The following is a 12488-nucleotide window of genomic DNA, read 5'->3' as shown; positions in this document are numbered from 1 at the left end:
ATTTTCAAGAGCAGCAGGTCCCATTGCCCCTTCTTTTGCCATTGTGAATAAGAACTCTTGCTGGCTGCCTCCCCAGGAGTGAAGCAACAGGGGCATCCTCTGACTCGATGGGCACGTCTACATGGCAGTTCACCGGTGAGTGAACTGGGTTTTGGTTCTGGCTGTGTTCCACTGTGAGACCGTGGGGAAAACCACTCGCCTTCTCTGAGCTCATTTACTTGTCTAATAAATATATGGGGATAATCATGCCTGCTCTGCCTATCGCTGGAGAGTTGTGAGATAAAATGAAGTAATATGTCATGAGTGATCAGCAATCTGTAAAGGACTAGAGGGATGTGAGATATAGAGAAATGTATAGAGAGACCATCAGACTGAATATGGGATGAAAATCACCTGGCTGCCTCCTTCTGCCTTCCCTATCTGTGACCTGTAAGTAGCAGGTATCCCTCCATGCCCGAGGTCTGCTTTCCCTGCTCCTGCCTCAGCTCTTCTGCCCTATTGGAAGGTGCTTCTCATGACCATCCCTAAAAAGAGGCCTGGGGTGGGCAGTCCCCAGGAGGAAGCCAGCACTCTGCAGCTGCTTAGCTGTGGTGGTGTGTGCTCGGGGTTAATGAGCCCTAGGTGTGGACATGACTTCAGAGTTGGCTACACTCTGGCTACACCCCAGGTGGCTATTTAGGCCATTGGTCACAAGGAAACTGGTCAGAGGGCACAAGCAGCTCAGTGCAAACCCATCGGCTCTGCTGAGAAAGGGAAGGATGCCCGCTTCCGGAGGGGTCAGTGGAGCCTCGCTCCTGTGTCAAAGGGCATTTTCAGTTGTCAAACTGGCATTCTCTCCAGTGACATGGTGTTTTCTATCACGTGTTCTGGCTGAGGAGGCCGAGGTAGGCCACGATGGCCCTATCTTCTGACCTCCCACTCCTCCATGGAACGGACCAAACCGAGGCCCTGATTTAAGAACTAGGAACTGTTAGTGTGCTGGGAGAGAAGCGCACTGACCACCTGGAGTCGGGGCTGGCACAGGCCTGTCACGGCGGCTTGCATTCGCGCTGAGCCCCTTCTCACACACGCTCTGGAACAGTGACCAAGCCACCTGGGGCCAGCCATTTAAAGCAGCACTGAGTCCTCCCCTCAGGGCACGGCAACCTGCAGGACGGCTGGGTCCTGGAGGAGGGATTTCCTGGGGTAAAGGTGGAGTTGACAAGCGGATGAAGTGGGCAGTGGGGCTCTAGCTGCATCCATCTGTGGGAGCAGGCACTCTCCAGAAGGAAAAGCCCCAGGGAGAAGGAGATCGACATCCCCAAATGCTCCTTTCCCACGGCTTCTGCCCAGGTTCCCGGATGTTGTGGGTGGGACTTCCGTGACTCTCCTTGCTGAGATCGTCCATCCCTCTTCCTGGGGACCTGAGCTCCCTTTCTCCATGGTGATCTATTCAGTGACTTCTCTAAACTATCTGGTAACAGGCAAGCATCCTGCCCAAGTTTAAATCGTGCTACATTTGTTGTTTATCAGGGAAAATGGAAACCCCAGACAGGAAGGCGTGGCTGTCTCAGCCCAGTGGCTCCTCCAGTAATTCTGTCCAGACCACCCACTCTGGGCACCAGTACTCAAGGGTGGAAACATCACCTTTCCTTTTCCTTTGGCTAAACAGGCTGAGAAGGAAGGGAGAGAACCAAGGTCGTAAGTCCTGTACGCTATGACAGCCAAACCCACAGCAGATTTTTAAGAGAGGATCAAAAAGTTGTGCTCTGCAAACTTGCCTCTCTAGGCCATACACACACACACACACACACACACACACACACACACACACACATTTGTTTTGTTTTGTTTTTCCTTTGCCCCCATAATGGTCTAATAACAATGATCAGTCCATATGTTTACGTAGCACTTTCAAGTTTTCAATGAGCTTTCCCACACATTGAATCATTTGCTCAACTCTGAACGACAAGAGTTTGTGTTTTCCCACACCTGCTGAGGTGAACAGGCCAGCAAGCCCCCAGAGCCAGGGGCAGAGACACAAAGCCTCAGAAGGCTGGTAGAGGGGGTGTGATGTGGCAGCCAGGCTGGCTTCCTCCTGCAGGGACTTCCTGCCAGCAGGCTTATATTTGCATAAATCTGCATGTGCCTTCTCAAACCTCAGGTCATTTTCAGGTCAGGAAGTTACCATTGCTTTGCTAAAATTCATCAAGGCTGTTTTGTCACCTCCTCTCCCTTCCTCCCTTGGCTGCCCTCTGCATCCAGACCCCAGAGAGTAAGGGGAAGGGGACCAGATGGCACAGAGCAGGCCCCATCCATTGCCCCAAGCTTCTGAGCTGGCAGAAAGCACTCGGCTCCCTGTGTGGGTCTGCTGTAAGAGGCAGAGGCTCTGGGGCTCTAGCAGCTAGAGCCGGCTTATCAGAGGGCCCCTTTTGTGTCCCCACCCCACTTGGCCTGGTTCACCTCTGCCTGGGGCCTTACCAGACGCCACTGACACAGCGGGTGGATAAGGCGCGAGGGGCGATGGTGGAGCCCTGCTGCATGAACCCCCCGACCGGAAACCAGAGGCTGTTGCCCAGGGAGTACTGGTTCACCAGGAGGTTGCACCGGCCCTGGGCACATGGGTGTGGGCTGTACCACTCGTAGGGCGTCAACCTGTGGGAGAAAAGGAACATACACTAGTGCCACGGAGGCGGGGTGTGAAGGGACATGGGCAGGCTCTCCTGGCTGGTCTCACCTCTGAGACCGGCCTGTGGCCTTGGGCAAGCCACTTCCCTTTGCTGGACTTGGAGTTTCGCAACCAAAAAAAAAAAAAAAAAAAAAAAAAAAAATTAAGTGGGTTGAACTGGGTTGATAGTTCTCAAACTTTTTTTTAATCAAAGAGACATTTTTACCCCCAATAAATTCTGATGTGGAACTCCAAAATACAAAATAGAGGATGGCTGGGTGCGGTGGCTCATGCCTGCAATCCCAGCACTTTGGGAGGCTGAGGCGGGCAGATTGCTTGAGCCCAGGGGTTCGAGAACAGCCTGGGCAACACAGCGAAAACCCGTCTCTACTAAAAAATACAAAAAAATTAGCCAGGTGTGGTGCTGCGTGCCTGTAATCCTGTAATCCTAGCTACTCAAGAGGATGAGGTGGGAGAATCACTTGAGTCTGGGAGGTAAAGGCTGCAGTGAGCCAAGATCCCACCACTGTTCTCCAGCCTGGACAAACAGAGTGAGACCCTGTCTCAAAAAAAAGATGAAGTGGAGCCCCTGAGGCTAGGAGTGTCAAGAGGTGGACAGCCTGGGAAGCCGCGTGTTCTGTCACTGCCAGTGACAGGGTGATGAGAGAGATACTAGTGTCCCTTAGAACCATGGTTTGAAGACCCTCAGCCTCGAGCAGTGGCCCTCCAGCCTTAGCCTACCTCAGAACCACCAAGCCAGTGTGCTGACACAGATGGCTGGGCCCAGCCCCAAAGCTTCTGCATCAGTAAGTCTGGGGGGAGGCCTAAGAATTCCCAAGTTCCCAGATGATGCTGACGCCACTGGGCCAGTGTCCACACTGAGAGCCACTGGCCTGGATGGTGTCTAAAGCCAGGCTCTCCCCTGTGTTTCAGACCTCCCCAGAGGCTTTCAAAAAAAGAATGCTGCTGCTTGAGTTCCACTCCCAAAGATTCTGGTTTCATTGGCTGAGGTGGGGCCTGGATATCAGTGTTTGTTTAAAGCTCCCCAGTGAGTGTAAGGCATGCATGGGGCTGAGAAGGCCTGCTCTAAGCTCTGTGCCTTGGGGTGAAGTGGGGACACTCCCCTGCTTTCCCTCTCAGCCTCGCCACTGGCATCTCTCTGAATGGCCCCTCTGATGCCCAGAATGCCTGCTCTTCCCCTGCCCGCCAGGGAGATGCTTGCAGCCCTGGCCCATCTTGTACGCAAAGCCTTCCAGCTCTGACGAGAGAAACTGTATGCCAGGTGTGCTCCCCCCAGGAAGGCGGGGTGCTGTGTGCTCGGTGTTATCTTCACACTGCTCTTTCCCGTCCTGTACTGGGCCTGATGTGCACTTAGTGTTCCCACTGTTGCTGCCTCCCATTTCCATCCACGCCTCTCCTTCCTGAGTACAACACAAACGTGTCAGCGTTGGCCCCTTGACCTGTGAGATGTGCTCTGTCCCTCTGTGCGGGTCCCAAGGAGCTGGCTGGCACTCTGGTGCCCCACTTTGTTGGCTCCCAAGCCTATGGACCATTGGTGGGATCTGCAGAACTTCAAAGATACAGATTCTCAGGCCCTTCCCCTAGAGATCCTGAGCTCATGGGACCTGGGAATTCAAATGTCTAAAAGCCCCCTACAGGACTCTGAAGATCAGCTCTCTTGGGAATGGCTACCTAAGAGCTGTTGTTTTCAGACATTTTTTTTCCCTGTAAAATCTTACCCAGAAGTACAATATATAAGAAATAAAAGTAGAGCTGGTCTGGATGAGGAGGAGTTGGGGACCCAGGGCTCTGGCTGCCCAGCCTCTTTTCATTCCACCCCCAAAGGCTCTGGTTGCTCCCAGGAGCCTTTGCAGTCCATAGAACCATGTGTGAAAATCACTACCTTAAGACAGAATACCCTAGACTCCAGTATTGTGTGTGCGTGCATGTGTGCATGTGTGTGTGTGTGTAGTGAGAAAGAGAGGCCATATGGTTAGCCTTTTAGCACATTTTCTGTTAACCTTTCTGTGATGCTAGATGCCGGAGGGGGTGTGTTTGGATGTGGAGGGGAGGGAGGAGGGGCTGGTCGAAAGCTCTAGGCTGCTGCGGGTGTGCTGAAGCAGGCTTGTATGTATCTGCTCACCAAGCCCCAAGACTTTTCAGGGCCTTGAGGTGACCTGAGTGTTGTGGCATGCCACATGCAAGGGCTCACATCCAAGGGGCAAGTGTGAATTACAGAGCAGTGGCACCAGGGCTCACGTAGACAGCCTCCTAACGCGGCAGCAGTGTGGCAAAGTGGAGAGGAGAGGTGTCAGACAGCGTGCTAGCTCCCCGTCTCACAGGCCGTCACTGACAGCAGATACTCAACAGTGGCCATGCCTACAGGCCCGAGAGGGGTTGGTGGTGCCCAAGCAGCAAACTCTGCCACGTTTGAAAATGACCAGGTTGTCAGCAAGGCCTGTCTCTTGTTGGCTGCATCTTGTGGGCCCCAAAGACCTTCCTGATCTTGGGGACCTTGGTCCCCACTAGAAGAGGTGTGTGCAAACAGGTTGATGCAACCCTTCTCTGGCAGTCTGGGAAGTGCCCTCAGGGGTTAGGTAGCCCGTGGTTCCCTAGGGCTCACCATGAGGCAGCTCCATCCCCAAGTGCCCCTGTCAATCCAGTGAATGAACATGCCCTAGGGGAAGACCCCACCCACCCCACAGAGATGGGATGTTAACTCTAAAACTGTCTGCCCTGCCAGTGTGGCCTGGAGGCAAAGGTAACAACTGAAGAGACACCTGCAAACAGAGCCACGGGCAGATTTCCAGAAGCTCCTCCTGAGTAGTTCTCTGCTCCCACATAACAGCCCTTTGTGAGCCTCCACTGCAGTAAGTGGAGGATTCGCAGCACCAGGGACCTGAGTGAGTGGCCTGGGAGCCACCAGGGCTCATCCCACTTCTGGAGGGTTAAGCTGGCTCTCCTGCAGCTCAGGCTGGTCCAACGGCCTGTGGCCTGGAGCAAAACTACCTTTTCTGTGCACACTCTTGGGAGGCCACAGCCTCAGGCTGCTCCTCAGGTTTTTCCATAGGGCCAGGGCAGCCCCTGGTTTCCTGGGGATAGGGCCGGGCTTATTCTCCCCACTCCCTGGTCTGGCCCATGTGTCTCAACTCAGCACTTCTTGAAAATGCCTCTCTCCATCCCGTCTCTTTGCCACCCGCCACCAGCCTCCATGGTTCCCATTCGACAAGGCGGCTGTGTTTTCAGAGGCAGACCCAGGCTCTCTGCAGAGAAAGCCTTCTCCCTGGCCTGCTCTACTGCAGCCCCCGGTGCCCCCAGTCCGGATGTGCAGGCTCTGTTTCTTGTCATTCAGCACTTTGTGGCAGATCCTTTGTGGCAATGACTGATGCCAGGGCAGCCAAATGCACAGTGCTTAATGAGAGTCATCTTCCTGCCAAACCCACCCCTCCTCTCTTCCCAGGGCTCCTACACAAGCAAGGGGCTTAGGTGGGGGTCTGGGGAGAAGTGGGAAGGGACAGGACGCAGAGGTGCAGAAGCCAAGCCACCTGTCTGCGTCGTGCACAGTGGGGAATGTTTGGATGGGCAGCATGAGGTCGACAGCTGGGCAGAGAGCATTTCAGGCCCCCAGTCCTTCCCCTGTCCCTCTGGTTTGACACCAAGATCTTCCCAACTCCTCCTTCCCCTCTCCTCCTCCCCACCCCCTCCCCATGCAGTTCCCAGAGGTGGACACGAGGTGGCGGTGTAAGGACAGGGAAGGGAAGAGGAGAGTACCGAGCCACGAGGAAGAGGACACAGCTGACGGCCAGATAGGCTAGAAGCATGAAGAGCCAGACGCCCGGAGAAAATGGGTCCAGGAAGGAGAAATAGCCGGGTTTGCGTCCCTGGAAATGGAGACAAAAACAAGATTCACTGCACACATTCAGTCAACATGACCTTGGGGCAGGCAGGGCGGGGCAGAGGAGGTAGTGAGTGTAGGTCTGGCCCCAGTTCCCATTTCTCTGGGTTCTGGGTGATTGGTTTAAATGACACTGGGAATAAGGGTGTTGCCGGGCTGCGCAAACGACACGACCCAGCCCTGACCTCAGCAGGTGACACAGAACAGCAGCAGGGGCCATGCCACTTCCTGGGGTGAGGCAGGCTTTGTGCTGGCAAAGAGGAAAAACCCTCGGTGCCCCGAAGTACCACCCTGTGTCCTCCGTGGGGGGTGGAGGATGGACTCAGGAAGCACCTTTGAGCTGCTGCTGTCTGCATTGCTGGATTCGACCACAGCATCCCTCTTAGACACTCACATCTTTTCACCAGGATGCTAATGCAACCGGAATCTCTGGGCTTTGTTTGCGGGGTGATCTCACAGAGTGAGACCTTCCCTCGTCAACCTCAAAAGAGTCCTGGGAGGCACAAATTATTATTCTCACTTTACAAGTGAAGAAGCCAAAGCCGAGGGCAGTCAGAGATGTGCCCGAGGTTCCACAGCACAGAAGTGGAAGAGCCGGGACCCAAACAAGCCCATGTTTCCTGACTCAAAGCCCAGGGCTCACACCACTGCACCATGGGAAAACATGTTGCAAGGCCAGGGATGAGTTTGGCCAGAATCCTGTGAGCCAGACGATGGAGCCAGGAATGGAATCCTGGGCACCAAGCTCCCCGCCATTCTTCACGGGAAAACAAAATGGAATGAGAAGGATGGAGTTAAGTCATCTGCTCCAAGTCTTTAGCCGTGTGGTCTCAGGCAAGTCCCCACCCCTCTCTGGCCTCAGTTGGAGTGGGACTAGATCCGAGGTGACACACCAGTGGCCTATGGATGCATATGGCCCACAGAGTTGAACTGTTTACCCTGCAGCATCTACCTAGTTTGTATTAGTTGCCAGCATTAAATAATTAGGTAACTTCACATACAAATCTAGATTTCTGGCTTTTTAAAAAATGGGGCGATCCGACACCACTGAGTCCAAGTTCCCAGTTGGCTGAAGCTGAGTGTGGGCTGCCCGCTGGAGACAGGGCACGTTCTCTGCAGCTCCATGCTGCTACCCTGTCTTGTCCCAGGCTGGTTTCTTTCATTTACTATAAAACCACTGGACTAGATGCACCCTAAGGACTATTGTAAATGGAAAACGCTGTGATTCGATGATGCCAGAAATCCAGGAAGTCCATGGGTAGGACTGAAAATCAGTACTAAGCTCAGGGTTCTATGAACAGGTAAGCGTTTAAGCCTAAGATCGTATCAGTCATGGCGCAACCTACTGTCACTATCAAGGCATGTCATTTTTACACTGGGGTTCCCAGAAACACAAAAGGGAACTCCCTTTGCCAATACCGAGCTAAACTCAACCAGCCCTCTGAGCTTTCATTATCCAGGGGAAGCTAGAAGAAGCTAAGAAACTCCAAGTAACAATAGCTGTTTCCACGGCTGCATCTGAGGCAGGTGGGAGGAGACAGTTCTGGACGCTCCTGTTGTATTTGCATAGCCCCCATCATGGGTGATTTTCAGCTCCTCTTCTGGATGCTTTTCCCTTCCTTCTTAGGGAGCCAGTGGGCACACTGTGTTTCCTTCTACTTGCAGTGCAGTTTTACTTTCCTCTTTGGAGGGTACACGGAGAGGACGTAAATACTCATCCTCTGCGTAAAAGGGCAGCTGTTCTTGGGCACTGTGGCCTTTCAGCAGCATGACAATGACCTCTCATGTAGTCTATCTGAAACTGCTTTTCTTTCATAGTACTTGGCTCAGACCACGGAACTGGCCTTTGATGCCAACTGCAAGTTCTCTGACCCACTAGATCCATGCTCAGTCTGCGTACAACACTCAGGTATTACTGGAATAAATGAAAAATCTGGGTGACAAAACCTAGTAACTTGGGGAAAGGAACAGAAGAAGAATGAGATCATTTGAGCTTGGCTCATCCCATCATTACATAAATCCTCTAACAGAAGGCAAAGGACTCCAGAGCAGCAGAATCCAAGTCCCCAGTTAATCATTCCTATGTCCATCCTGGCTTGACTGTGTTTCCTTCATCATCCTAAGAGCCAGAGGCAGACACAAGAAGACATAGAGAGGGTAGAATCCATATACAGAGTCCGGAAGCAGTAGAGGAGCCGATCATGCCTATACTCCTACCACAATAGAAATCACTAGTGTGGTCCACTCCTGGGGTCTTTTTTGACCCCCAAGTTTCTCTGAGCAAATGTGCATGAATTCCATGTGCCCTGTCACTTATGACTATTTCAATCTGTCTCTCAACTGAAAAATCTATTACTGTTGCTTTCTGAATCTGAAACCCCATTAGATGCTCAATGTCAGAAATCTCTACCTGATTATATCACAACAAGTGAAATTGAGGAAAATGACAGCACTATTTAAAGCTGCCATATTTGGTTATGGATGATAAGAAATGATGCACAGCTGTGGGAAAAATTCCTAGAGACCAAAGTTTTAAAACAGAGAACATCACACAAACAAAAACCATGACATAAACAAAGCTCCCCCAGAAACATATCAGTCATGTTGGCAAGGCAACATCTGATTCTACTTGTGATTGACTGACGCCAACCAGAAGAGCAAGGAATGGGCGGTCATTTGAGATTTGGGTCTGGGCTTAGGCTAAATCCATGCTGTCTCTATGAGGTCAAAGAGAAGTATGTGTCTTGCAAGATTCTGAGTGCCTAACATTTTTTTCTATGTGGATGGTTTAGATCAGTTTCTTCCCAAAAGACATGTGAGTTACTGGCGCTTGGGGCAAATCAGGTGTCATATGCCATAGGCATTTCTTCCAAATAATTGATTTTCCTTAGCCCAAAGGAGGTATGATGGTGATGCTTTTCTTTTGAAGAACTAAAAGTGCTTCACTATGTTCTCTTGATTTCAATGCCCAATTTTCCATACTGACAGATGGAAGAACTGGGACCCAGGGAGGTTAAGTGCCTCGCTCAAATCATTGGTGATGGCTTCAGTTTTTCTGGTGCTCATTCATCAAGCTGTGCCATAGGCATGCCACACTCTCCTTCATTCAAATGGCAGCTGTACTGCATCTTCCTCTCCTTTTCATCTTCGCATCTTTATTTACTCCAATAAATTCCCTAATTAATCCCACGCCTTCTCCCCAATGCCAGCAAACTCTCAACCTACACACCCTCTTAGAGTACTCTTAAACATTATTTATTTATACCCATCACCATTTATTGTGACTCTGCTGTATTTATAGGCATTTGTATTGATTTATACACGTCTCTGTTGACTGTGAGTTGGGCCAGTTCCTTCTGGTGAATACAATCACTTTGTAAGTAGATAGGTGATTATATATAGTCTATGCCCCAAATGTTGAAGACAGGTCAAGCTCTACAGATGAAATTGAAAATTAGACGGCAGCAAAATTAGAATTAGCTCCCTTGACATTTGGACTGTGCATCAGACTGACCATCAATCAGCATCCCTGATGCTCTTTGATGGAGGGAGAGATGCAAAGGGCTTGTCATCAACTGAACACAATCTTGGTATGTGTAGGTCCCTTGCATGATAGTAGTGGGGCTGCCCATGGAGCTATGAAGTGACATTAAACCCCCCTTTGATGCCCAAAGTTCCTCTTATCCTTAAAAACAATCTGTTGACTCATTGATACTTCACTATGTATATACTGGAAGAAATTACATTCTCGGAAGAATGCAACTGCTTTCCCAGAGTCTGAAGCCAGATTCATGGGGATATCAGAGCCAGGCAGTCAGGACAGGTAGTGAATAAAACCCAGACTCTGGAGCCAGACTGCCCAAGATTGAATTCTGGCCCCACCATTTACAAGACACGCAATCCTGGGTAAGTTGGGTAACCTCTAGGTCTCCGTTTCCTCCTGTATAACATGGAAGAAATAATAATAACCTACCTCATGGGGTTGTTTTGGGAACTCGGTGAGTTAACACATAGAGCTGTATGTTCCCCTTCTGTCTAATGGTAGCCATGAGTGAAGAGGGCGTGGGGAGACAGTGTGTTACAAAGGCGGGAACTTCCTTTTATACTGATGCCTTCCTCAATGGACGAGAAATACTATATTTTCTCTCTTATGGTGACACATGTTAAAGATGCTTTGGGGAAGAATGCTATCTGGCTACAGCCACTTTTCAGAACTCCTGGAGTTTCTACGGCTGTAATATATGCACCATGAGAGTTCCTCCAGGGCTCTCCAGAGAAGCACTTTGGGCAATATCAGGCTTTCTTCTGGAAGGAGGACTCTTAAAAGCCAGTCATTCCATCCTTTAGAACTCAATCCCACCTCAGCCTTCCCAAAGAAGTCATTGACAGAGTGGACCAGACACATGGCAGGTTCTCCTGGATCTGTGTTAGGGCTCTGTAGCCTAGTCACCATTTCCCTACACAAATGCATGATACGAGCTCTCTTCTTTCCTGAAACTCCATCCCCTCCCAGCATACCCAAGGACAAAGCGTCCTTCATGTGCATTTTTACAGTCTTTAGAACTAAATGGCAATTTATAGAAAGGTTACTTGTGATATAGTCAACTGCCAGCAGTGCCCAGTGGTCAATCAAACACTGTCCAGGGCTGAAGAGGTAAGAGAACGCAGTGTCTCCAAGACTCCTTCTGGGAGAGGCAGGAGGAGGTGATTTCTTCCTGTCCCTCAGCAGGATCCCATGGATGGCCTCCCTCAGTGTGTCTGCAATGGATTGTCCGCTGACATTTTGGTTTAGCATGCACTTTCCACCTCTGACTCCGAGAGGAAAAAAGGAAGCAAGTAATTAATTCCTATCCGCGTAAAGCACCCAGATGGGTCTGTTGCCCATAGAACTCATATGCTAGTGTATCTATTTTCACTTACTGGCTGAAAATCTGGTGTGAGGAGACCTACATTCTAATCCTGGCATTGACCTGGACTTGCTGAGTGGTGGTGCCAGGCAAGCCACTCAACTTCTCTGGGTGCCATTGTCTTCTCCCACAGAAAGGAGCACCATGAACGGAGCACCTTAATCCACATGAAGAGGGGCCATGAGAATTACTAAAATAATGTTAACACACCTTGAGCTTCTTCAGAGAGAGGCACTCAACAAATAACCAATATTAATATTATTATACATTCAGGGATCCATATTTCCATTATATAGGCTATCATGTTACTTAGCTTTAAGGAACAGAACTCTATTCATTTTCCATTTTCTTAGAACAGAGTATTATGCAGTATTAGAAATGATTCACTGGTTTACTTAGCATTGTTCTCCATTTTCCCAGACAGTCTTTCTGAAATGAAATAGACCTTCTTGAAAGGCAGGTAATATATCCAGCAATGTCATGCATTCATGTCAGCCTTTATTTCTCCCTCACTTTTTTTTTTTTTTTTTGAGACAGAGTCTCGCTCTGTTGCCCAGGCTAGAGTGCAATGTTGCAATCTCAGCTCACTACAACCACCACCTCCTGGGTTCAAATGATTCTCTTGCCTCAGCCTCCTGAGTAGTTGGGATTACAGGTGTGTGCCACCATGCCCGGCTAATTTTTGTATTTTTAGTAGATACAGGGTTTCACCATGTTGGTCAGGCTGGTCTCGAACTCCTGACCTCATAATCCGCCTGCCTCGGCCTCCCAAAATGCTGGGATTACAGGCATGAGCCACCGCGCCCAGCCTATTTCTCCCTTACTTTTTAAACACTGTCTGATTTTTCTTTTTCTTGAGAAAGAAGACGCTAGCTAAGAGTTAAGAAGAGAAAAAGAACAGAGTATAAAACTTTCCCATTTGTTAACCAAAGGTGGAGCAAGTTGGTATGGAGGGAAAATGGTAAGCTCACATTTTCCAGGGAGTCTCGGGTGTTCTAGCTGGCTGGGGACCCTCTCTGGGATCAGAGATAGTATCCTC

The 12488-nt window shown here is 50.2% G+C and overlaps 1 protein-coding gene across 3 annotated transcripts in view; it reads right to left on the bottom strand.

Moving 5' to 3' along the window:
- GRIK4 (glutamate ionotropic receptor kainate type subunit 4) overlaps window positions 1-12488 on the bottom strand; it is a 483112-nt gene that overhangs the window by 29359 nt on the left and 441265 nt on the right. For 2 of the 3 annotated variants that reach the window (XM_032167730.2, XM_058446676.1), the window contains 2 exons: window positions 6419-6528; window positions 2461-2634 (listed from right to left, as the gene is read on the bottom strand). In XM_032167730.2, the coding sequence (XP_032023621.1) occupies window positions 2461-2634; window positions 6419-6528 (284 nt within the window). The remainder of the gene's footprint in view (window positions 1-2460; window positions 2635-6418; window positions 6529-12488) is intronic. The other variant, XM_058446675.1, reaches the window with a different exon arrangement.

The sequence above is a fragment of the Hylobates moloch genome, unplaced genomic scaffold (genome assembly GCF_009828535.3).
Source record: "Hylobates moloch isolate HMO894 unplaced genomic scaffold, HMol_V3 SCAFFOLD_11, whole genome shotgun sequence".
In the NCBI taxonomy this organism is placed as follows: Eukaryota; Metazoa; Chordata; class Mammalia; order Primates; family Hylobatidae; genus Hylobates; species Hylobates moloch.
This window is presented reverse-complemented; position numbering and strand designations above follow the sequence as displayed.